This window comes from Lontra canadensis, unplaced genomic scaffold, assembly GCF_010015895.1.
Source record: "Lontra canadensis isolate GAN:19392208 unplaced genomic scaffold, GSC_riverotter_1.0 scaffold33, whole genome shotgun sequence".
Classification (NCBI taxonomy): Eukaryota; Metazoa; Chordata; class Mammalia; order Carnivora; family Mustelidae; genus Lontra; species Lontra canadensis.
In genome coordinates, this window is record NW_022631027.1 from 12,005,458 (window position 1) to 12,032,386 (window position 26,929).

Below are 26,929 nucleotides of genomic sequence, written 5' to 3' on the forward strand. Positions count from 1 at the left end.
TCTTCCAGAATACCATATTTCATTGAATTGTCATACCTCCCTAGACTCCTCTTGGCTATGACTATTTTCCAGACTTACTTTGTTTTGATGATCTTGACAGCTTTGAGGAGTACTGATTTGGTGTTTTGTAGAATGTCCCTCAGTGGAGATCTGTTGACATCGTTCTCGTGATTAGACTGGCTTAATGGGTTTTGGGAAGCCCACAGAACTAAAGTCACATTTTCATCATAACAAATCAAAGGTATATACCATAATCATGATTTATGGCTATTGATGCTGACGTAGTACTTGTCAGTTTTCTTCAGTGGAAAGTCACTCTTTTTCCTCTCTTTCCATACTGTTCTCTTTGGATAAAAGTCACCCAACTCAGTCTTCACTTAAGGATTGGGGAGTCATGCTCTATTTCCCTGACATGAAGTACTTTCCTAAATTATTTACACTTATGCTGCACAGAATTGCTTATTCTCCCCAATTTATTTCTTCAATATTTTTATCAATATGGGACCATTGGCATATTCATTTTATACTTTGGATTATAATCCAATATGACTTCATTCATTTTATTACTTGAATTGTTCTGGATTTGGCCATTGGGAGCTCTTTTAGTTGGCCCCTATGTTCCTTCAACATACCTCATCACTGAGTGTATGTGTGTTTGTGTGTGTTTTATCTCTTCCTTTCTTTTTGGGACTACATGACACCCCAGGTGCATCTTGCATATTTCCTGTCCCGATCCTATAATCAGCTGTTTCTCTGGTTCTCTGTTTTCTCTTTTTTCTTTCTTTCTTTTTTTTTTTTTTTTTTTTTTTTTTGGTAATCAAAGAGATTTTTGAAATAGATATAGTGATAATGATAGTATTTATATGTGTACTTTAACTTCTTAAAGCACTATTGCATTGTCTCTATTTTACTCTCAGAACCATCCCCTGAGGTAGGATAAATATTATTTACCTTCATTTTGCTAATAAATAAATTGAGGGATAGAATGTAGTGGCTAGCTGAAGGTCAAAATTTTGGTAGTGAAAATAAAATTAAAAGTTGGTTTTCTTTACTGTCAAGCTTGTATTCTTCCTACTGCCTATTCTAGGATTTCTCAAGCTGGGTACTAATAGCATTTTGGGCCAGATCCTTCTTTATTGTGGGAGCTATCCTGTAGCTGTCTTGTATGTTGTAAGATGTTTAGCCACATCCTTTGGCCTCTACCCACCCAATGTCAGCAGCACAGTTCCTTCCCCCAGATTGTGACAAGGTTTCTAATTACTGCTAAATGTCCCCTGGGGAACAAAATTGAGTCCTGTTAGAGAACTACTGGACTTAGTCCATAATCTGCTTTCCAGCAATGAAGGAACAGATACTGACCTCCCCCAATTCCAGCAATTAAGATATCAAATGTCTTAAAATTTAAAATCCACATTCTATTGCAATGTCTCAGAAATAAGTTCTGGCTGATTGCATCATTTAATAAATTTCAGGATTTATTTGTTTAAGAAATAGTACATTATTTATAATATCAATTTAATATAGAAATCACAAAAGTTATAATTTGAGGATTATAAATTTAAGATAGGATAAGGTTGGAGCAGATTAGAGCACATAGATAGTAAGATTTTGGTCAAGATCAAACCCATTGAGTAAGGAATCATCGTTCTCCATGGCTCTTTTAACTATAATTTTGAATCCATTATATAAACAATGGTGTGGGAGTACTTGTTAAACATTTGATAAAGGTAACAAAATGGATAAAATGTATTTTTAATTACTATAAATTTTACATTCTAGATTTTACTTTTTCATGTTCTCTTTTAATTTTATGCATTTACATATATGATTTTTACATCACATAATTATAGGGTATAATTTGCATCTTTTAAAATTAAAATTATATCATAAACATTTTTCCCGTTGCTACATAATGTGCATAATTATCATTTTAATTATTATATAATATTCTATATAGTTGGTAAGCCATAATCCATTTAACCATTTCCCTGTTGCTGCATATTCATGTTGTTTTTGATATCACAAATAAAACTGCAATAATCATCTTTTGTGATTATTAAATTATATTACTTTTGGAGACAGATTCATAGGAATGAAATTACTGAGTCAGGGTTATGAGCATTTTAGTGGATCATGAAATGTATTGCCAAATTGCTTTCCAAAGGGATTTACACTGCCAGCAGAAATATATGCCTGTCTCAGTTACATTACATCCTTGCCAGAATTGGGCATTTTAATCCTTTTACTGTGTTTTATAATTTAATAGTCACAAAATTCACTTTGAGTCTTCTGTGGTTGATGCCAATGCCAGTGTGTTGAGGGAGAGGAAAATAAAAACATTTCTTGGGTGCCTACACTCACTATGGACCATGCTAGGGAATTTGTACTCATTGCTAAAATATCTACCTTTTTTTTGGAGGGGAGGGTGGTGGGGGGTTGGGAGAGCCTGTGGTAGGTATTAAGGAAGGCATGGAGCACTGAGTGTGGTGCATAAACAATGAATCTTGGAACACTGGAAAAATAAAATTAAAAAAATATATCTACCTTAGCTTCCCACTCCAGTGTCTCTCAGGAACCTTGACCTGTTTCACTTTTCTTCATAACACTTAGAAGTATCTGAAATTGTATTACACACTTACATTCTTCTTTATTTTCACTATAAACTCCTCCAGTAAAAAGGAAAACTTGTTGAGGGTGGGGATTTTGTCTTATGCTCTCTGGGATAGTAGCTAACACACAGTAGGCCTGGATAAATATTGTTGAATGAAAATATGAAGGATTTAACTAGTTAACCTCAATTTATGATCATATCAATGCTGACAGATGGCCATTGGACTACTTACAGATTTTTGATGCTGTTTCTCCTTTCTAAGTACTTCTGCACTCTCTTGCATTCAAGCAATGGTCGATTTGTTTTGGTCAATGAAAAGTGAGTGGAAGTGATGTGCATCTTTTTGGGGGTAGACTATTTAAAAGTCAGGCACACTTACTATTGGTCTCTTTCCCCTCTGCCACAGTTAATGTCTATGTTCCAAATAGCATCTCCTCTACCAGTCTGGGTCTCATTTTAGGGTGTTACTAAATAGATCAGAGCCTCCAAGTGACCCATCATGGGCATGCATGAAGCAGAAGGAAACAATAATTACTTTGGGATGCGATTTGGGAGTTGACTGTTTCTGTAGTAAAATAGAGTGTAACCTGACGATATAGAGATTAGTATGTTTAAATAACATGGTCTAAATTACAGAACTGGCAATGGAAAACCAAAAATTCAAGCCTTTCTTTCTTTGTCTTGCACACTATTGCAGAGTACCCTGAGCAGTTAATAGTTACATGAGCTTATTAGGGCTGTGTGCTACAAACTGGGTGGTATAATTCAGAGAGATTTATTATCTCACAATTCCAGCAGCTAGAAATCTGAATCTGTCAGCAGACGTGGTTCTTTCTAAAAGCGGTGAGGGAGAGCCTGTTTCGTGCCTCCTGGCCAGCCTCTGCCAGTTTGGTGGCAACTTTGGAGTTCCCGGACATGGAGAAGCATCACCCAGTTTCTATCTTCATCTTCACATGGTATTCTCCTTGTGTTCCTTTGTGTCCAAATTTCCCCTTTCTCACAGGACACCCATCATGTCGGATTAGAGGCGCATTCTACGCCAGGATGAACTTGTCTTCATTATTTGTATCTGCAGCTACTCTATTTCCAAATAAGGATACCTTCTGAGATACTTGGGGTTAGGACTTCAGCATAATAAGTTTAGACGGATACAATTAAATCAATAACAGTAGGGATAGAGGTGTTTGCTTGGTCTATTACCCAAAATGAAATTATAAATAAATATATATGTAATATTTTTATGTATATACATGTAAACATTAGTATTTATAAATACACTAGTATTTAGAAATATTATTGATGCTTTATATATTTATATAATTTATTTATATATAATATACTTATATGATTTATATAATTTATATAATTATATATAATTATATATTTATGTGATATAGATGTATAATATTTAATATTATTAAACTTAATATTTTATGTATGCCTATAACATATGTATATAAACTATATGTAATATAATATATAATATATATGTCATATAAATACACCATGAGTTTATTTATTTGTTTATTTATTTAAGAATGCCTACATTTTATTATTTTTTATCTTTCTCCAAATTTTTATTTAAATTCCAGTTAGTTCACATACAGTGTAATATTAGTTTCAGGTGTAGAATTTAGCGACTCATCACTTACATGCAACACCCAGCGCTCATCACAAGTGTCCTCCTTAATACCCATCACCCATTTAAGTATCAGGGTATAAACAGTGTATAACATTTCTGTAACTACATCTAGATTAACCTGGATAGAAGAGAATTTAGTTCACTATTGCTTCTGCTATCCTTAAAGTGTTCCTGGAAATCTGTTGAATTAGAAAGAGGCAGCAATAATGGAGGGGAATATGGAGTTGAAAAATAGCAATGTTATCTTTTTAAAATATATATTGTTAAAGTGAACAATGTTAGAGTCTCAATTGATGGTGGCCCAGCTGGTATGTCCATATGTCTTTAGGATTTTGAGATTAAGACCAAGTATTCAGAATAAATATAAAAGCATCTAAAATGGTATGGATATGATCCCAGATGCTGTCACCGTATGTCTTATGAATTTCTCACTTCAAAAATACCAGGTCTATATTATTTGGCTTATCTAGTCTAATACACAAGTTTATCTTCCTTAACACAAAGCACCAAATCACAATGAAAACAATATATCTAAAAGAGCTGAAATTTTCATACTACCGAAGTTTTACATTCAATCATTGCAATTTAGGACCTCAAAAGTTTAAACTTCATTTATAATAAAACTGTATTAATATTGCACCGTAGGCTAAAAGCATTTTCTAAGAGAGCAAACATAATTATTTGACATCTATTTGAGTTCTTGCAGATCATGCCTCAAGATAACAACTGGAAATCTCATGTTACACTTTCTTATTTTCAGTAGCCGGAAAGAAATACCCCACCTTGGCTGTATTTACCCACAACAAAGATAACCATGGCCCCACCTTTGAGGATCAGATGGCTATAATTTGAACTCTGGCCATCTGAAATCAGTAGCACAGAGAATAGGTCAGTGTAGAGGCAGTGAAAACATCTATCACAAAGCCCATCCATTTTATTTCATGAGAGAGCCCTCCTTATCCTAAGTGACTGAGTTTTACATATAGTAACACCCTTGTTTCTTGTGTTCCCCTGGAGTCCTTCAGTTGCTTGGCAGGACATTGCCACTACAGAAGATGACATTTTAAGGCAATGAGTACGTAGCTGTTTCGGACTGAGTTGCATCCCCCTCCAGATTCATATGTTGAAGCCTTGACCCTCTGTGTGACTGTATTTTGTGATAGAGCCTTTTGGGAGGTAACCAAGGTTTAGTAAGGTCATTAGAGGGGGCCCTATTCTGAGAGAACTGGTGTCTTTGTGACAAGAGGAACCTGCAGGGACCTGCAGGAACACAAAGGAAAGGCCATGTGAGGACACAGAGAGAAGGCAGTTGTCTCCAACCCGAGGAGAGAATCTCATCAAACGCCCCCTTGATCCTGGGCTTTCAAGCCTCAGAACTGTGGGAAAATAAATGTGGTTGAAGCCACCCAGCCTGTGGCACTGTGCTGTGGCAGCCTGGGCTGACTAATACAGTAACATACTGGAAGCAGGTCATAAGGTTGCTAAGAGAGATTTCAAGGCAAGAAATAATGAGAATTAAGAGCAGAGGGCAGAGAAAGCTCTAAGAAGGTAAACAGGAAAAAAAAATCAAATAAATAACCCTTAGATCAAGGAAACAAACCCCCTATATAACTTCATAACTCATTATAACTTCCAAGAGCTTTCATTTATTAGAGCACCAAAAAATGATTCAAGGTCAAAAGGTGGAATGGGTTAAATTATGCATATTTTAGGTACTAAGGCAGAATATGTGCAAGATAATTTGGAAAGATCACCTACAGTTTTAAGCTTGTGTTATTTGGAAAAAAAAATTGCTTTTCCTGATATCCCTTCTACTCCTTCTAATGAATAGTTTGCATAGCTGAGATGGCACTCTAATACAAAGACATTTCTATCCATTTACAAGACCAATATTTCTTAATTTGGCCATAGAAAATATGTGACCAAATAATTGCAATAAAAAGAGATCTATATAATAATGAACAAATAGGAGACTATAATTATGTTGTGCATTAACATAAAATATGGAAGATTTCCTTTAAAAAGAAAGCTTTTGGGGCACCTGGGTGGCTCAGTGGGTTAGAGCCTCTGCCTTCAGCTTGGGTCGTGGTCTCGGGGTCCTGGGATCGAGCCCCATGTCGGGCTCTCCGCTAAGTGGGGAGCCTGCTTCCCCCTTTCTCTCTGCCTGCCTCTCTGCCTGCTTGTGGTCTCTGTCTGTCAGATAGATATATAAAATCTTTAAAAAAAAAGAAAGCTTTTATATATTATATATATTAGGGATTTTATATATATATACAAAGTATATATAAAAGACCCTATAAAGGTCTTTATATGTTTCTATATATAATACACAGTATATATACATATATGTACACACGCACACACACACACACACACACACGTATACATATACATGCAGACAAGCAGTCTTACTTTGTATGGTAGTGTGGAATCATACACACTAACCATGCAACCTGGGGTGCCTGGGTGGCTCAGCTGTTAAGTGTCTGCCTTCGGCTCAGATCATGATCCCAGGGTCCTAGGATCCAGGCCTTCATTGGGCTCCCTGCTCAGCAAGAAGTCTGCTTCTCCCTCTCCCACTCCCCCTGCTTGTGTTCACTCTCTTCCTGTGTCTCTCTCCATCAAATAAATAAATAAAATCTTTTTTAAAAAAGTAAAAAAAAAATAACCATGCAAACTGAATCTGCATAAAGATATCATAATAAGCAATGTAATGTTACAATTTATCTTTTTCTAATTATTATTAATTTTTATTATGTTATGTCCTTTAATTTTTTTTCAAAACATTAAAAACTTCCTTACTGCCAATTTTAAATGTCTAAGAAATATAAAAATGGCAAAACTAATATTGGTTAATACACTGTAATTTAAAACATTAGAAACCTTGAAAATAAATGCTTTATTTCTTTATAAAAAAATGTATTCAGAGCAGTTTGAACAGTGCTTGCCTTCTTCCTATCCTGGTTAATTGTCATATTCCTTTCTTTGTTTGGATCAGCTACCAATAGTTTATCCTTTGTGCCTTTCAATGTTGTGAAATATCTCTAAGAGCATCTTTAGTGTGCAGTTGGGTTTTTTGTTCACATCATTTTTATTGAGACATCTTCATCATTTTCATCACAAATTATTTTCATTTGCATTAATAAACCCACTTCCCCTCAACTTTTCTAACTGTTCAAGTGAGCAGTGTTTGGTCTCAGTTGATGGTTGCCGGGCTGGTATGACTGGATATCTTTAGCATTTTGAGATCGAAACCAAGTATTCAGATTAAATTTCAAGGCTTCTGAAATGGTATGACATGGTCTCTGCTGATGGTGGAGGTGTCAGCGTTCTCATGGTCAGCTAAGTCTTCTACAACCACATGTATGTTTGATTGGAATTTCATTTTCAGCATGATCACCTTTTCTTTTTTGCTGTACTTCCATTTTCATTGGCTAATTCTCTCTTTTCATTATGTGTTTAAAAAAATGTCACTTGGAGTTATCACAGGGAGACACGGAGTTAACACAATTGCATGCTTTGCTGTGTGTGCATGAACTGAATAACAAATGTGGTGTCCACTGACATAGGTCACTGATCATAACCCGCATTATTTACGTAGTGACTTGAGAACAGATGAATTAGTGGCAATGTTTGTACTTAATGCGATAACTCGTGGTAACTCAAATGTGAACCCTGTTGCTGGGGGAGCGGTGTTATTTAACTAAACCATGTCTTAGTCGGTTTGAGCTGCTGTAACAGAAGACCATAGACTGGGTGGCCTACACAACAATGATTTATTGTTCTAGAAACTGTGAAGGCCAAGATCAAGGTGCTGGAGTTCTGGTGCTTGAGGAAAGCCATCTTTCTGGTGTTCAGGCAGCTGTCTTCTCATATATGACATGGCAAAGAGCAGAGAGAGAGGAAGACAGTCTTCCTATGTCTTTTATTATAAGGGCATAGATATCAAGAGGACCCACCCTCATGACCTATAACTCCATGATCCAAACTCCCCCATCTCAAAATACCATCCCATTGGGGATTAAGCTTCAACATATGAATTTTGGGGGACACAGATATTCATTCCCTAGCACCATGGCACTGAAATTTGTGAAAATAAAAAATTCGCAAAGTAGACACATACACAACACATATACACACAATCAATACATCACAACCTGGTTTTCTATTTCAGTTATTCTTTTTCCTTCTTCTGGTTTTATTCTTTTGCTTCAAATTTCATCCTATTCTTTCTGCTTAGATGCTTTTCTCATTCTCTGTCATTTTCATTAACATTGAAGAAAATTCTTCATTTTCTTATAGAGTTATGGCGACTTCCTTTATTACTATAGGGGAAGACCTAGGAAGGCTTTCTGGGAAAACCTAGAAAAGCTTCCGCAAGCTCCACACTGCTTTCAGTTAAGAGCTGGACGGGCAGTTTTCTAGCCAGTTATCAACAAAGACATTTTGGGGGGGTGCCTGGGTGGCTCAGTGGGTTAAAGCCTCTGCCTTCAGCTCGGGTCGTGGTCCCAGGGTCATGGGATCGAGTCCCACATCGGGCTCTCTGCTCAGCAGGGAGTCTGCTTCTTCCTCTCTCTCTGCCTGCCTCTCTGCCTACTTGTGATCTTGTCAAATAAATAAATAGACATTTTAGGGTGTGGCTGATGATTGGTGGGGTGGCCATTTTTGTAGATACAACGAGCTTGCTTTTTGTTGTTATCTGTGGGTATCTTGTGTTGATCAGAAAAAATCTGTACTCAATAAGTTGAGGAAAATGTCTTTAAGCTTTAGCTGCACTAAAAGTTTACGATACACTGAATGCAAAATGGCCCTTATTCTTCACCCATCTCTGTGTCCACATCTTTGCCATGCAAATTTCCAGCTGCTCCTACAATCCTTGTATCTGGGCTGGACTTGAGCCTTGGCCTTTGCCAATTAAATAAGATGGAAGTGATAACATGCCAGTGCCTGGCTGCTTCTGCTCTGTCTTGGGCCCCCATAGGAAGGATCTTGGCTAGCAGAGGGAGGTTGAGAGACCATATAAATTTCAGTTGTCCCAAGTGAAGCCACCTTCAATCAGCCTACACCCAGATGACCCCCATATATGTGACAACATCTAACCAAGGTCAGCAGAGCTACCAGCCTGATTACAAGTGCATGAAAGAGCCCAGCTGAGACTAGGAAAAGGGCTCCACTGAACCACAGGTTGGTGAGGATTATTATAGCACTATGGGGCTTTTTAAATTCAGCAATAGCCAAATTATACTATGTTGTTTATGGAGGCAATGTTTTTTGTTCACCTTAACTGTTGCTGTAGTCTATGTGTGCTTTGCTTAGTCTGAAGAGTAGGTAGCTGGCTAACCCCAAGCCAAGTCTCCCACCCTAACTTTAAACAGAACTCTTGGGGTACCATCAGTGTTGGGACTGCTGAGCTGTCCAATCTGAAAGGGCAGAGACTGTGTCTGTCTTTCTAGGCGCTGTTAAGTTGACACATTGTGAAGTATCTGGTATGCAGAACCAGTCAGTAAATATTTGGTGAAAACAAGAAGGCTGAAGGGTTTTCTTGAGGAAGAACAATACCTCCAGAGAAGACTGATTAATACTCAGTATATCTCACAAGTTTGGAAAGATTTTTCTTTCTTTTTCTATATTGATTTAAAAATATACCTTTTCCCCCCCGGAAAGAAAAAAAAAATTTCCTGTTTTGTACCAGTGATAGTGTTTCCGTGCAAAGTGAAAAATGGACCCACATTTATAAATGCAATAATATGAAGATAAACAAGGACTCAGGACAGTGTTTGTTAGGATCCCCCTTGTTAAGGACGCCATCTTTGAGACGTGAACTTTGAGTTTTTGGCTGAATGCTAAAGGAGGCTCTATTTCCACTCCTGTGTGTTTTCTTATCTGAAGGTCCTTGTGAGCAAGGTCACAGATTTCAAAATATCAGTCTGAGTTTAGAATTTAGATCCTGTAGCATATCCATGGCTCACAAACTTGGTGGGGGGAGGGGGTGGCATATTTTTCTCATTAAACCTAGACCGTGTCCCAAGGTTTACCAGCCTAAGAACCAGCTATAATCTAAAGTAAAGGGGATAGTGAAGCAGAATATAAATACTCCCATTTTTTTTCTTGTATAAGGAATTCACTCACTTAACAATCTGGAAGAAATGCCCTTAATTGAAATTTTAAAAAGAATCAAAAGTCGCAAACTTTATTTCAAAGCCCATGTCTGGGAAACAGTAAAAAGATTCGTGTTTCTAAGGCGTAAAGAGAACCATTTGGTATATGTCCAGGGAAACTTTTTTAAACATGCAATCGGGGTGCATGGGTGGCTTAAGTGTCTGCCTTTGGCTCAGGTCCTGATCCTGGGGTCCTGGGATCAAGCCCCGCACCAGGCTCCCTGTTTCACGGGAAGCCTGCTTCTCCCATTCCCTTTCCCCCTGCTTGTGTTCCATTTCTCGCTGGAATAAATAAAATCTTTAAAAAACTAAATAAACATGCAATCAAAATTTAATAAATGGTGCCCTAGTGGCAAGAACGAGATCATTTACATCCATTCTTTAGCACCTTGCTGGACCAGAGGAGGCAGATCATATAGTAGATCATACACCTGCTTGGTGTCCCAGATAGTTTCAGAGGCTTCTGATTTGCAAATAAGGAGGTTGTTAAGATCCCAGGCCGGCCTGTGGGATATAGCTGCCCAGATAACTGGTCTAATGTCAACCACTGTGATCCTTCTGCAAACATTTTCCAGTCATTCTGACAATCTGACTTGCATCACACAAGTGTTCTTTGTCTACCCCAAGAAAGGATTTATAAAAAAAGAAAAAAAAAATCAAAAAATCAAACTTAATTTTTTACATTTTTAAAATTTTATTTGAAAAATACAATACACAGCAGAGAATTATGTCCTCCCCTACTGCTCTTTCACAAAGGAAACTGTATGGTAAATGTAACTGATATTTGGCTAGGATAGATCCTGAGAAAAGAGAGGCCCAGTTAGAAGTGGAAAAGACCAAGTCTTGTCAAAGAAGGTTCACCTCTCTTTTAACATAAAAGAGCCTTTTAAATAATCTTAGGAGTCAGATAAAACATGTGCAGAATTTCTGCCATGCAAACAGAGACAACTAAAATTTTCAGGCTGACCAATTTATACTGACCTGGGCCCCAAGGAAGTAGAATAAAAAGATGTCTTTATCAGAAAAGTAGGTGTTTGCCTGCTTTTACTAGACCTATATATGTACATATTTACAGGTTCATATTTTCTTAAATGTGTTTTTCATTATTTGCATTTATAGCATCATGGTTCAGGGCTCTTTGCCGGGTTTTTTGCCTTATGCATGTGTATCTTTTTATTTTTTCTGAATTTCTGTCATGTCAGGATCATTTAGTGCACAATCTTGGGGCCATGACATTTCGCGTTAGAGATGACCAGATGCAGATCCTAGATAAAATCTGGGTTTCTGAGGAATGTCTGTAACTCCTGCATTTGAACCTGGTTTAACAAGGTGCAAAGACACAACATTTACACATGAATGTATAGCTAAGGCGTCCAACAAGAAAAACATTCCAAATTGGCTCCTTGGAAAACTGATTCTAGAACCTATAAAAGTGATTTAACTCCAGAAGTCTTACTGGTAATCCTGTGTCCGAAGACATTATAATCATCCTTTTCACTTCCATTCCTATTACTGTTATTGCCTAAAAAGGTCATTAAAGAGGATCAAGGCATTCGAACCTCTTTTGTATTTTAAATTTCCAACAGTGTTGAATTGCTGTAGAAGTCTGAATTTGGTAGAAATTTGGATTTTCTGCTTTTGGCCCTACAAAAAGTGTTTTAACTCCCATAGTGATGGAAAAGAGCAAGTAATATCTATTTGGGGAATACTGGGCAAGTCTTTGGTTGTATTTATTTGCAGATTTCTGTTGAAATTATAGAGAAAATTTGAAGTTTATTTTTTATTACTGTCAAGATGGAGAAGATTCATTTCTGTCAACTAACTACTGCTCATATTAGACAAAGCTACTCAGGGTGTCTTTAAAAATTGTGGAGTTACGGTAGAAGAGTACATTTAATGGTGTAATCACAGCCATGTCCATCTTCCTTATATTGACATGGTTTCATCCTTAATTTCACATGCTAAGTGTGAGGTACATCCTTTGGGGCCTCTCCTGAGGGCTGGGGTTTAGAGCACTGGGGTGAGGAGTGCAGGAGAGATACCTGATTTAGTTTTCAACTTTACAAAAGACCTCACATCTAGACTCTTAACATTATTTTTAAAGAAAATTAAAAATAGGTTACCATATAGTTGCATATTTGAGAAGTGTTCATTCTTAAACCACAAATATTTCAAATACAGCATAGCTCTTATAACTCTATTTGGTATTTCTTCGTTTTTTTAACATCATAGGTAGTTGTCCAGGACTCTACTGACCTCTGGAAGATTTCAATGTGTCCAAAATGATACAATAGCTGTGGTGTATTAGAAAATAACTAGTTCAGAAATTTAAATTCAGAAAACCTGAATTTAAATTTTAACTGCCTCCTACTAGTTAGTTGTATGACATTGGGCACATTATTTACCTTGCCTTGGCTTTATTTTTCTCATTTAGAAACTAAAGCCATTTTCAATGATTACACAAGGTTACTGTAAGGAGTAAGTAAAATTATAAATGAAAATGTACCTTATAAATTATAAAGTACTATACAAATGCAACGTAAAATGCATTAACCACATTTCTGGCATTTATAGATTTTAACTTATGTGTCAGAGTGTGGTTCTTTCCTGTTTAAATTATGAGGAATCTTGAGTAGTAAAAAGCCCAAGAATGGAGCCTTTCCCTCCTCTGGAGACACTTTTATCAGTGGAAAATTGCTCAATACATAGGGACCACTGCTGTTTTTGTCACTTAAAATACCCTAAGCACTGCCTGCATTCAAATCCGCAAGTCAACAATTAAACCACAATTGTCAGGAACAAAAGTCCAAATAAATAATTTTTAATTATGATACATTACTTATTACAGTAAAAATTGGCATTTTCCCCTTCAAAAGCAGAAGCACCAGTCTTAGAATGTATAGTATGAATGGTAATTTAAGTGAAATATAGCATAATATGTGCAAACATTATTTTAGTATAGAACATACCTTCTAAAAGTAAAGTAATTTCACACACTGAAATCTGTTAGAATGGAAATAATGTCATGCTGAATAATAACATAAAACCCCCATGACTTTCAAAGTCCACTTCAAATGAAATGTGGTATACTGCTGAATAGATCTACGAACAACTAAAAAACTAGCCCCAAATGGAGGGATTTCTTATACAAGATGACTTGTGTAAGTTTCTTTTCACATAGTATCGGTGATTCTGCGAGAGACTAATATGAGTGTTTTATTTAAGAATTAATCTTTTCATTGGGTCGTCACATTTTACTTAACACCTACTTTGTGCGAGGCTTTGTTGTAGGTGCTGGGGATACAGAGAAAAAAGACACAGTCCTGCCCTTGAGGAGCTCACAGTCTAGTGGGGGAAAAAGATGAGTTGACACTGATTTTAAAATTATAAAAATTATTAGACAACTTTATAAACTCCTGTTGTAATCAAACAAACTTTGGGTGTTATGAGTGGACGGTGAACAGGGACGATGTCCAATGCAGTGACAAACCATCTGCTTCACTATCATGTGACTTCTGCAAAGGCGGTGATATGGTTCTGAAAAAGAGAACGAATTACAACATCAGAGTCCTGGGGTAATTGACTTTGGAAGGTATTTAGTGCTTTTACAAAGGATCGTTAGCTTAGGAGAAATCTGTAGCCCATCATGTTTAAGCTGCCGAAACATGCATTTAAGTTCTATGTATTATTATATACACTGAAGGGCTAATTATATACTTTATTCAGTATTTTTAATTCACTGAGTAGATTAAGGTGTAATAGTCACAATTAACACTGAAATTTGGAGAGATGAAAATGGCAATCCCATACATGTTAATATTCTGCTGTTAATGGAATTTTAATGTTGCCTGTTGAAGGTTCAGATTAATTGCTCCCTGTGAGACAGATGGCATACAACCAGTTGGTGTAATGCTCAGACTGAAAGTCATTTGCTGGTTAACAAAGATCTCCTTAAACACTTCATTTGTTTCCAGCTTTATTGAGAAATAACAGACATACATCACTGTATAAGTTTAAGGCTTACAACATGATAGTTTGATTTACATGTTGTGAGATGATGACCATAATAGGTTTAGTTGACATCTATCTGCTTGTGGAGATACAACTAAAAGGAAGAGAAAATGGGAAAAAAAAATTCCCTTGTGCTGAGAACTCTTTGGGTTTACTGTCTCAAGAACTTTCCTGTATGTCATACAACAGTGTTAGCTATTGTCATCATGTTGTCCATTACAGTCCAGGTACTTAGTTACTTTACAGTGGAAATCTGAATCTCTTTACCACCGTCCTCCAATCCCCGCTCCCCATACTCTTCACCTGGGACAATCCAAGTCTGAACTTTTTTTTTTGTTTTCTGTCTGTGAGTTTAGGGTTTTTAATTATTTTTTTAGAATCTACATGTAAGTGAGATCTGAAATCTGAATTATTTGACACAATGCCTTCAAGGTCTATCCATGTTGTCACAAATGGTAGAATTTCTTCATTTTTATGGCTGAATAATATTCCATTATATATATATATGTATATATACATATATATATATATATAATATATATATACATACACACACCATAGCTTCTTTATACATCCATCCATCCATCAATGGACACTTAGGTTGTTTCCATGTTTTGCCTATTGTAAATAATGCTGCTATCAACATGAGGTACAGATAACTTTTTGAGTTAGTGTTTTTGTTTCCTTTGGATATATTCTCAAAAGTGAATTGGTGGATCGTGTGATAGTTCTATTTTTAATTTTTTGAGGATTCTCCATACTGTTTTCCATAAAGGCTGCAACAATTTACAATCCTACCAATGGTGTGCAAGGGGTCTCTCTTCTCCACATGCATGCCAGCATCTGTTATGTCTTGTCTTTTTGATGATGGCCGTTCCAAAAGGCACGAGGTGCTATCTCATTGTTCTGATTTGCATCTCCCTAATGACTAGTGAGGTTGAGCATCTTTTCATATACCCGTTGGCCTTCTGTATATCTTTTTTGGAGAAGTGTCTATTCATGTCCGTTGCCCATTTTTAAATTAGATTATTTGTGTTTTGTATTAAGAAGTATGTATATGTACTGGATATCAACCTCTTATCAGATATATGGTTTGAAAATATTTTTCCCAATTCCATAGGCTGTCTTTTCACTTTGTTGATGGTTTCTTTTGCTATGCAAAAACTTTTTAGTTTGATGTAGTCCCACTTACTTTTGATTTTGCTGCTTATTCTTTAGGTGTCATATTCAAAAAAATCATTACCAAGACCCCTCAAGGAACTTTATTCCTATGTTTTCTTCTAGGATTTTCATGGCTTCAGGTGTTACATTTAAGTATTTAACCCATTTTGAGTTAATTTTTAGAGGGGTTAAATATAGGTCCAGTTTCATTCTTTTACATGCAAATACCCAATTATAACATCATCATTTATTAAAAAAAAAACTATCTTTTCTCCATTGAGTATTCTTGGCTTCCTTGTCAAGTATTAGTTGACTGTATGTGCTTGGGTTTATTTCTCAGCTCTTGATTCTGTTCTTTTGGTCTATTTGTTTTTATGCCAGTACTATAAATAACTATTTGATAACTATTTCATAATAGTTTTGATAACTCTTTTGATAACTATTGATAACAATTTGCTTTTGATAACTACTTGTTTAGTTTTTGATAACTATTGTTTTAGTACAGCATCAGGAAGTGTGATGCCTCATGTTTTCTTCTTTCTCAAGATTTCTTTGGTTATTCAAGGTCTTTGTGGATCTGTATAAACTTTAGGAGTTTTTTTTTTTTTTTTAAGATTTTATTTATTTATTTGACAGACGGATAGAGAGGACAAGCACGCAGAGTGGCAGGCAGAGGGAGAAGCAGGCTCTCTGCTGAGCAGGGAGCCCAATGTAGGGCTCAATCCCAGGACCCTGGGATCAAGACCTGAGCCGAAGGCAGCCACTCAACCAACTCAGCCACCCAGGTGCCCCTAGGAGTGTTTTTATTTATTTATTTTTTTAGCTCTGTACAAAATACCTTTGGAATCTTGCTAGGGGTTGCACTGAATCTATAGATGGCTTTTGGTAGGTAATAGTCACATTTTAATAATGTTAATTCTTCCAATCCATGAACATGGGATACTTTCCCATTTATTTGTGTCTTCTTTGATTTTTTTCTTCAAGGTCTCATAGTTTTCAGAGTAGAGATCTTTCACCTCCTTAGTTAAATTGATTCCTAAGTATCTGATTGTCTTTGATGCTATTGTAAATAGGATTTATTTATTTATTTAGAAAATTCATTGTTAGTGTGTAGAAATGCTGCTGATTTTTGTATGTTAATTTTGTGTTCTGCAACATTACTAAACTCATTGTTTAGATCATCTAATAACAATTTTTGGTTGTGTCTTCAGGGTTTTCTCTATATAAAATCATGTCATCTGCATATAGAGTTAATTTTACTACTTCCTTTCTAATTGTGATATCTTTTATTTCTTTTTCTTGCCTAATTCCTCTAGCTGGGACTTTCCACAGGACTATGTTGAATGGGAGTGGTGAGAGAAGGCATCCTTGTCTTGCTCCTGATTTTAGAAAAAAAGTGTTCAACCTTTCACCATTGAGTATGATGTTAGCTGTGGGCTTGGCATATATGGTCTTTATTATGTTGAGATACGTTCTTTCTATGCCTAATATGTTAAGAATTTTATCATGAATAGATGTTGAATTTTGTCAAATGTTTTTCTGTGTCTATTAAAATGATCCTATGATTCTTTTCATTCTATTAATGTGATGTCTATTAATGTGATGTCTATTAAAATGATCCTATGATTCTTTTCATTCTATTAATGTGATGTATCATACTGATGGATTTACATAGGTTGAGCCATCCTTGCATCCCACTTGTTCATGGTGAATGATCCTTTTAATACACTACTGAATTCGGCTTGCTGGTATAAGCATTATCTTGGAGATATTGAAAGTTTGGTTCCAATCAACACAACAAAACAAATACCTCAATAAAGCAAGTCAAATGATGTTTTTGGTTTCCCAGTTCATATAAAAGTTATATTTATACTATACTGTACTCTATTAAGTATGTAATAACATCATGTCTATAAAAAACAATGTACATACCTTAATTAAGAAATACATTATTGCCAAAAAATGCTAGCCATCATCTGAGCTTTCAGTGAGTTGTAACCATGACTACAGATTTCTATAGCAAATATAATCATGACAAAGTTTGGAATATTGTGAGAATTATCAAAATGTGAGACAGAGACATGAAGAGAGTAAATGCTGTTGGAAAAATAACAGATAGACTTGCTTGATACAGGGTGGCCACAAACCTTTAATTTGTAAAAATCACAGTATCTGTGAACTACAAAAGAGAAGCACAATAAAATGAGGTGATCCTGTGTTTTATTGAGAATTTTAGCATGTTTAGACATCAGGGATATTGGCCTTTGGTTTTCTTTTCCAGAAAGTCTTTTTTTGATTAGTATCAGGATAATGTTCACCTTATGAAATGAATTTGAGAATGTTTCCTTTCTCTTCAATGTTCTGGAAGAATTTGAGAATTAGTGTTAATTCTTTACATGTTTGGTAAAATTCACCATTTCACCATTTCACCAGATGGTGAAACCATCTGGTCCTGGGTTTTTCACCATTTGGAGATTTTTGATTATTGATTTAATCTCTTTACTAATAATTGGTATGTTCAGATTTTCTATTTCTCCCTGATTCAGTCTTAGTAAGTTGGCATATAGTCAGTCACAGTAGCTCTTATGATTCTTTCCGTTTCTGTGGTAGCCATTGTAATATCTTCTTGTTCATTTGTAATTTTGTTGATTTGGTTCTTTTCTGTTTTTTCCTCTCTTAGTTTAACTAAGTGCTGTCAATTTTGTTTGTTTTTTTCAAAGAACCAACTCTTAATTTGGTAATATTTTCTATGGTTTTTCTCTTCATTTCATTTATTTCAGCAGTAATATTTATTATTTCCAATCTTCTGTAACTTTTGGATCAGTTCATTCTTCTTTTTCTCGTTCTTTAAAGTGAGAGTTATGTTGCTTATTTGGGGGTTTTTCTTGTCTCTTTATGTAGGCATTTATTGCTGTGAACTTCCCTCTTAGAACTGTTTTTACTGCATCCCACAAGTTCTGGTATGTTGCATTTTCATTTTCTTTTGTCTCAAGAAACTTTTTTTACTTCTTTAATTTCTTTGATCCATTCATTGTTCGGGGAAGTGTGTTGTTTAATTTCCGTGTGTTCATCCAATTTTATTCTTGTTAGAAATTTCTGGTTACATGCCACTGTGGTCAGAGAAGATATGTGGTATGATTTCAGTCTTCTTGAATTTGCTAAGACTTGTTTTGTGGCCAAACATACAGTCAGTCCTAGAAAATGCCATGTGTATTTGACAAGAATGTATATTCTGCTGTTATCAGATAAAATGTTCTGCATGTATCTGTTAGGTCCATTTTGTCTCTAGTATTACAATCTGCCTTTCCTTAATGATTCTCGTCTGGAAGACCTAGCCATTGTTGAGAGTGGAGTATTGAATTCCCCAACTAGGGGCACCTGGGTGGCTCAGTGAGTAGTTATTCCAGGGTCCTGGGGTCAAGTCCCATATTGGGCTCCTTGCTTAGCAGGGAGTCTGCTTCTCCCTCTGCCTGCACCTCCCCCTGCTTGTGCTTTCTCTCTCTCTAACAAATAAATAAAATTTTAAAAAAATAATAATGTCCCCAACTATTATTGTATTGCTATTCATTTCTACTTTTAGTTTTTGCTTTACATATTTAGGTGCTCCAATTTTGGATGTATAAATACATATAATCATCATATCTTATTGCTGTGTTGAGCCCTTTATCATTATATAATGACCTTTCTTGTCTCTTTTTTACCATTTTTTGCTTAAAGTCTATTTTGTCTGATATAAGTAGAGCTACCTATACTCTTTTTAAATTACCATTTGCTTGAAATGTCTTTTCCCATCCCTTCACTCTCAGTCTACCAGTGTCTTTAAGGCTAAAGTGAATGTCTTATAGGCAGCATCTATCTGGGTCTATTTTTTTAAAAAATCTACTCAGTCATTCTATGTCTTAATATTGTACCACTTAATCCATTTCTTTTTTAAAGTAATTTGTTGATATGCGAAAACTTACTATTGCCATTTTGTTGTTTTTGTTTTAATAGATCTCTTGCTCCTTGTTTGTTTCTTGCTGTCATTTTTGTGTTTTGATATCTCTTGGTACCAGTATGCTTTAACTTCTTTTTTGTGTTCCTTTGTGTAATTTCTACACAATTTTCCCTTGTGGTTACCTTGAGACACACATAAAACAGCTTACACTTATAACTTATTTTAAACTGATAACAACTTAACTTGAATAGAATTGATAAGCTTTACATTTTTACTTTTTCCTCTCCTTCACATTTTAGGTTACCGCTATTATAAGTTATATGTTTTATGTTGCATAATAGCAGACTATTGTAGTCATGGTTATTTTTATCATGTCCTTTTTAAAAAAAACTTTTAAACTAGAGGTTTAAGTGAATTATATGCCACTATTACCACATTACAGAATCTAACTATGACTATATTTAATTATAATGTGTAGTCCACTAAACATCCTTAGAAGGGCTATTCTGAATTGACAGCTCCTAGATCTCTATTTCTTTAGAGATACTTATTGGAACTTTATTCGTTTCCTTTGGTGGTGCCATATTTAGCCGATTTTTTGTGATTCTTGATTCTTACATAGGTATCCATGCATTTGAATAATTGGCTCCTCTTCCAGACTCCACAGGTTTGCTCTGGCAGAGATAGATCTTCACCAGTCACCTCAGTTTGGGTTTCTGGTTGCATCTGGTCATAGAGTCTTTGGGCAGGTGGAGCCTGCTGTCACTTCCGGCTGGACAGGCTGAAGGCTGTATTTAGTGATGAGTGGGGTATGAATTAGATTTCCTGCCCGGACATAGCAGAAGAAGCTCTAAAGTTGGTAAAGCTCTATTTGTTGTCTTAACGTCAGCTGACCTGGACCCCAAGTTCCCTGACCTAACAGGCCAATGGCTTTGTTCTGCAGACTACTAGCTCTGCCTGCCTGCCTCTTGTCTCTGACACTACAGAGCTGCAGAGTTTCCAGGTGTCTCTAGTCCTTCTGTGGTACCAAAGGACACTCTCTGGAGCACCAAATGACACTCTCCACAGCAGGGGAGGTTATAGCGCTCTTTCTCTGCCTGGGCAGGAGGGGGAGGGGCCCTGCAGGCTACTCTAAATTTCCCAAACATGTTCTCCACTTGGGAGGCACAGGGCTACCCTCAGTTTTAACTATAAATTAATCCCCCTGCCTGTACAGAGTGCAGGAGTGCACCATGCCCAGTACTGGCTTTCTATCTGGTCTGTCTGCCTACCTCTCAAGCACTGCTGGGCCACACTGCTTCCAGGAGTCGTCGCCAGCGCTTTGGGACCAAGGGGAGACTGGGGAAACCAGGCTCCAGGCAAAACTCATTTGAGGATCTGAATTAGGCAGATCCACACCCTGCCAAGTTCTGGAGTCAGAGGGCACCCTCAGTTAGGTCCTGTAGACTTGTAAATCTGCTGGTTGGGATGACTACTTGGGCACTGCAGGTATGAATCTGGTCTGCCGAGATCCGTGTGATGGTTGCTGCAAGCCCCTCCCTGCTTCTCTATCACACCCAGATTCCCATGGATTGAGTCTGCAGACTTCCCTGCAATTTCTATGGTGTGAGATCAGAACAGGGACTCCTACAAACAACCCACAATGCTGGCGGGGGGGGGGGCGGTAGCTGGGTGTTCCTTTTGGGTTCTCTTGGCTCACTGGAGGAACTGAAGGTTCGGGGGATCTCTCCAGGTGGTGCTGGGCTGCCAGTTCCAAAGGGGCAACGGGGTCAGCATGCAGGTGCTTCTCTTGTAATGCAGTCTGTCACCGTCTACAGGACACAGGGGCGGGGGTGGGTGGGGTGGTGTGCTCCAGCTCCACCCCAGTGTTCTGTGATTCTTTCAGTGGTGTCTTAAACAGCTCTTAGTTGTTCTTGTGGTGGGGAGCAAAGTCAGGAACAACCCGTGTTCTCATCATGGTGACATCCCTCCAAACACGTCCGTTTTGAATTCAGGAATCTAGACTACAGACTGCAATTTCTGTGGGTTGTATGAGGAATCTGACAGAACAAAGAAGTCCTTATAGGGCCTTCTCCTCCTCCTCCTCCACCTCCTTTAAAGCAACAGAGTTATGTACAAAACGACCCTCTGGAAGGGCCAATATTTAAATGGATTTAGTAGTGCAGCAGGCCAAACCACGGCTGCTGAAATACTGCAGTGGAAAATTGGTATGACATAATCAGTCATGCTACATATAGGGTTATGTCAAGATGTAGCCTACTTGACAGCCCCAGCCAATAACAGCAGCATCACAAAAGGATTTTACCACTATATTACCTGCTCCAAGTGCTTTTCATAATAGTTTCTGTATTGACTCTTCATAAGTCAAAGACATCATGAATAGAATTTCATGTAATGAATGCATACCATGAGATTTCTTCCATGTGTATGTGGGTCTTTTCAAGTTAAAGTGTCTTAACTAGTTAAAACACTTTAAAAATGTGTGTGAAGAAATTAAAACTCATTTTCAATGAATTTAGGCATATCAAACCAGAAGTAGGAGAATGCCATTGACTAATGCTTATTGGCATTATTTTCCAGGACTGACCCACTTAAACCTAGAAAAAAACAGTATCAGAAGGAATCAGTGGTGAGCAGAACATGCTGCTAACTACCAAGAACACCCTAGAAACTGTAATTTCTCACTTTATAAATGCCTGATGAACGGGCTCTCTGCTCAGCGGGGAGCCTGCTTTCCTTCCCCTCTCTCTGCCTGCCTCTCTGCCTACTTGTGATATCTGTCTGTGCAAATAAATAAATAAATCTTAAAAAAAAAATGCCCGATGAAAATGTTGGGAAACTTGGCAACTCATCTCTGTGTTTTCTTGATTTTCTCTTAACAAAAGCACAAGCATGATTTTAGGACAAAAAAGATTGTCAAAGTTTTATAATGCACTTTGATGGAATTAAAAACCATCAGAACTGTTGAAACAGTACAACACAGCTTTACTTCCAGGCACCCCATGGGGACTTGACACTTGTTGACTGAGGAAAAACCATCTGACATACAGTGTCTCAGTTCAAACCTCTGGACAGGACGTAGCACATAGTGATTTCTGGAAGGATGTTAAGACAGAAATTGAAGATTAATCAGTCAGTGGCAGTGGTGGGTAGGGAAGGAGTGAAAAAGTGACAACGGACATACAGGAAAGGAGACAAAAGAGAGAAAACGGATGGTATTCTGAAGGCCATTGGCCTAAGTGTCAGTGTCCCCTTGACCCAGATAAACAAGTGTCCGCATGGCTCATTCATGTTGCTGAAGATGAGCCTAAGTGAAGGAGACAACCACCACCTTGTAAGGTAGAACTGAAATACTAAAAGACCTTGAAAGAACAGGGAAAGTATCAGAAACAAATGACTAATAATTGATGTAAAGCAGGACAGAAGCAGAGGAAAAGCCAAGAGACAAGGGCAAGCTAAGGAGAGTGACCAAGAAGGTACAGTGACTGGAGGGCAACCTGTAAGTTAGCAACTCAACCTGGGAAAGAGGGTTGCTAATAATACACAGGGTACAACAGACTGAAATGGGGACTGTCCTGAATAGGGACGTAAGGACACTTTGGAAATAAAGCTTTGGGTGTGTAACTCTAATTGTGTTATGGAGAACTCGGAAATACTGGGGCCAGCATGGGCATGGAAAGTCATGTTTCAACGGCCTCTAGATTTTCCTTTCATTACCTGTTGAGTCCAAACAATATTACCCTTTCATCACGCTAAGTCATTCCCAAGTTAAACTACAGTTTCCAAACTGACTCCGTTTTTAGATCCCAAGTCTCCCGCTTTTTTCCAATTAGCACCTTTTAGTTTTGCATCACACTTAAATTTTAACTTCTGAGATGATTTTTTTTTTTTTTCTATTTGACTGAAATTAGAAAGAGGCTATTTGGGGCTTATCACGTAAGGTTGGCATTAGCAGATTAGAGAGAGAGAACAGATGAAATAAAACATTAAAATGACTGTACAAAGGGAAGAGAATGTTAAGGGGAAATTTAGTAATAGGTTTTAAGTACATGAAAAGGTATACAGAGAGCATGGGGGCCATCTGTTCATTCACTTTACTGTCTAAGAGCAAATGAGGGATACCCACACCACAGAATGAGGGAGATGGATTACTTATCTCAGGAAGATTTAAAAACCGAGATTAATTCTCTTCTAGCCTAGGGGTGATTTTCCCTGAAGGAATCTAGAGAAAGAACAAGGGTAATTATTTAAGGTCCTTACCATCCATAAGACACTCTGATTCTATGTTATAAAAATTACATTAGCAACACATGTAAATGCATAATTTGAAATGGCATAATTCCTACATAGAAAGTTATGGTAGTACTCACTTCCTATCTGAATTTATAAAAAGCTAGAAATGCATTTATTATTTTCTGGTCACCTGTCTTGAGAAACGTACTTCTTATGAAGCAAACCAGGTAACAGAGGTTTCTCCTTTTAATCTGGATGAATTCTTAATCTGCCAATACTAAATCCTCTTAGTAGATAATACTGCAAACATGTAGTAGGCAAACTAAAAACTCATGCATGAAAGTTGAACTTAGAGTCACACAAAGAAAGTGGTCAAATAACTGATCTGTGCTATTACTGCTTTTCGCAACTACACACACAGGGGTTGAGAGTAGAGATGGCAGAGCTCGAGTCCAAAGAGTTGAAGATGAAAATGTGCTGCATCCATTAGAAAGTATCCATTCAAGTCCACAGCAAATCGGTGTGCAAAATACCGAATCCAGTCCTTGAGTGCAGAGATCCCATGGAAAAATAAGCATTTGTTTCTGAAAAGTAGTTTTGGATTCTTCAATTTGGTAAGTTCTAAAGTCTATATGTCAATTTTTGAAGCTTAAAGTTCTCCATGAAAGTCTCTATTTTATTATTTATTCTATCCTTCCCTCTGTAGAAAATAGATTGTTATTTTTAAAAATGTTATTTAAAACAAAACTATCAACTTACAACAAGGTGGCGGTGACTTGTCACCTCACAAGCCATGACACTCACCAGTTCCCTTTTAAAAAAATATGGGGGAAATGCACAAAGAGCACTTCAGCTAGAAAAACAAAAAGCCACTATTATTAAGGGCTATTTGGTTGGGGAATGCCAAATTCCCATTAAGTGAAAAATCCATTTTAAAAAATTTGAAAGGTAAAATAATAACAATAACAACAACAGTCAGGTAGGTAGAGTTTTGGATGGGATAGAAACCTGCACAGAAGGACATTTTCTGTATTTGCCTTGGCTTTGCAGCCCAACTCCAATACCAGTGCGCTCTAGCGCACATACGTTTATTGCCTTAATTGAAGATGTTCACAGTGGCTTAGTCCCAGTATCCAGCTGAAGAGCCTTGCCAGACAGTCTTTAAAAGACCTTCCCTGTGAATTTTCTTCTTGACCATTCTCAATAGGTTGAATTTGGGACACCTACAAAATGTGTTTTATTCGTTATTTAAATGCTTATTGAACACGGACTCACTGAATTGGACAAAGTACGAGTTTACTTCAAGTTCTATGTTGTTATATTATTAGACCAAATGCTGAGGTTAAATACTGCTCTAGTTTCTTTCTTTCAAGATGACTATAAACAGCTTTTGTGTTTTAATAGGCGGTTGCCAGCACTGGGCTTAGGTTTTTAATGCTAAACATAAAAGGAGATCTGTGCATACAATGCCTTTAGTTCAGTGATTTCTGTCTTGGGCTCTATTGGTGAGGAAGCCGTGTGGTACAGTGGACTTGATGCCAAGTAGTATGAATGTCAAGTGTGGAAAGGTGGGCTCCATAACGACTGAAATGTTCACAAGCAATTTAAACCTTCAGAGACCCAGCTTTCTCATCAGTGAAATGGAAATAATACTATCTATTAGAATGGATTCTTGTTGAGATTAAGTGAGATAATATGCACCGAGGTCCTTGTCTCTAGTCAAACATCTCTAATTGTCTCTAAAGGTAGGTCGACAAGATAAAAAATAAAAGAAAAAAGAGAAGGAAAAAGTACAAAGAGAAAGAAAGCAATATATGTATCTTGTAACTGGTTGGAATTTCACAATGCTATTGTCTACCATTCTAACATCTGCACAGACTTTAAAACCAAATGTTTCTTTTAAGATTGGTGCAAACTCATTCGGTGGAGAAACCCACCCTGAATTGCTGTGAGGTAATTTACACTATGTTTTCTGGAGAAACATTCATCTTTGATCACAAAGTGCTACACAAGACCCTGCTTGTGTTAACAGAATATGCAGTATTTTCCCCCTAAAATATAAAATATTTTGAAGCCTGAAGAAACCTAGCATTGAGGTGTGGGATAAGGAATCAGGGTCCTATAGTAACCAACGATTCTGGTGCTGTAGAGATGCAGCCTACATTTTATCAGGGGAGGCTAGATGAAGGCCATACTCCTAAATATTGGCCCTCCATATTTTGCTAGTTGCTTCCTTTGTTCACTGTGTCCTTTGAGGAAGACAAAGTGCTCAAGAGAGAGGAGGAGTAAAAAGAGTCATGCTGGGAGTGTGTGCTCTATGACTATGTTGTCATGTTCAGTTTTCCTCCTGGTAGATTGTGAAGCTGGTATTTTCAGTGAAAGAGAAACAATGTTAGGTCCGCCTGAGAAGAAATTCTAGAGAACTTCAAATTTAGGCTGTGAAACAGATTGAAAAATTCATGTTCAACAGTTTCATGTTTTAAGAAGTTGGGGAAATGAAGTCATAAAAGCTGATATGCGGTAAAACCAAAGTTCTCTTGGGAAAGAAGATTGTTTTGAACTGTTTCTTCCTTTACTGTGGTTCTCTGATCAGTTCAGAGTTTTACATTAGCTCAGAGTTTTGTTTCTATTCAGGAATTTCTTTTCTGTACTCTCTGGGGACAGGGGCTAAAAGCTACATTCTGAGAGAATAGTTGGTCTCCAGACAAAGGAGAACTCTCTAGGTGGCTTTCACTGATAAGCTAATTAAACCAGAGGCAGGCCAGGCTTTTATGGGAGCATTAGCTATAGATCTTATGAAGTATTTCCAAGCCCCGATGAGCCAAGGATATAAGGCTCTTCACAATGAATGTTTAGGATCACAAGTTCTCTATCTTGGCTGCATGCTAGAGTCACCTGGGGGCTTTAAAAAAATACTGACACAACACCAGAGACTTGGATTTAATTGGTCTGAGGCATGGCCTGGTCAATGGTAGTTTTAAAGGCTCTCCTGATGATTCTAATGTGTAGTCAATATTGAAAACTACTGTTTCAGAAGGTCTGCAGGCCCAGCTGGGTCCAGGCCAACTGCTGGCTCTGGATCCACATCACCTGAGGTGGCTGATTGATACACTACAGATTCCCAGGCCCAAGCTTGCCTAAGTCTACTGGATCAGAGTCTCTGGGCATGTATCCCA

General features: G+C 37.1%; 1 protein-coding gene across 3 annotated transcripts in view; it reads right to left on the reverse strand.

Annotated features, from left to right (window-relative positions):
• Nucleotides 1-13,024: 13,024 nt before the first annotated feature.
• Nucleotides 13,025-26,929, reverse strand: part of PLPPR5 (phospholipid phosphatase related 5) — a 118,937-nt gene continuing 105,032 nt past the window's right edge. For all 3 annotated transcript variants that reach the window (XM_032867200.1, XM_032867201.1, XM_032867199.1), the window contains one exon: nt 13,025-13,948. In XM_032867200.1, coding sequence (XP_032723091.1) covers nt 13,916-13,948 — 33 coding nt within the window. In that variant the 3' untranslated portion in view covers nt 13,025-13,915. The remainder of the gene's footprint in view (nt 13,949-26,929) is intronic.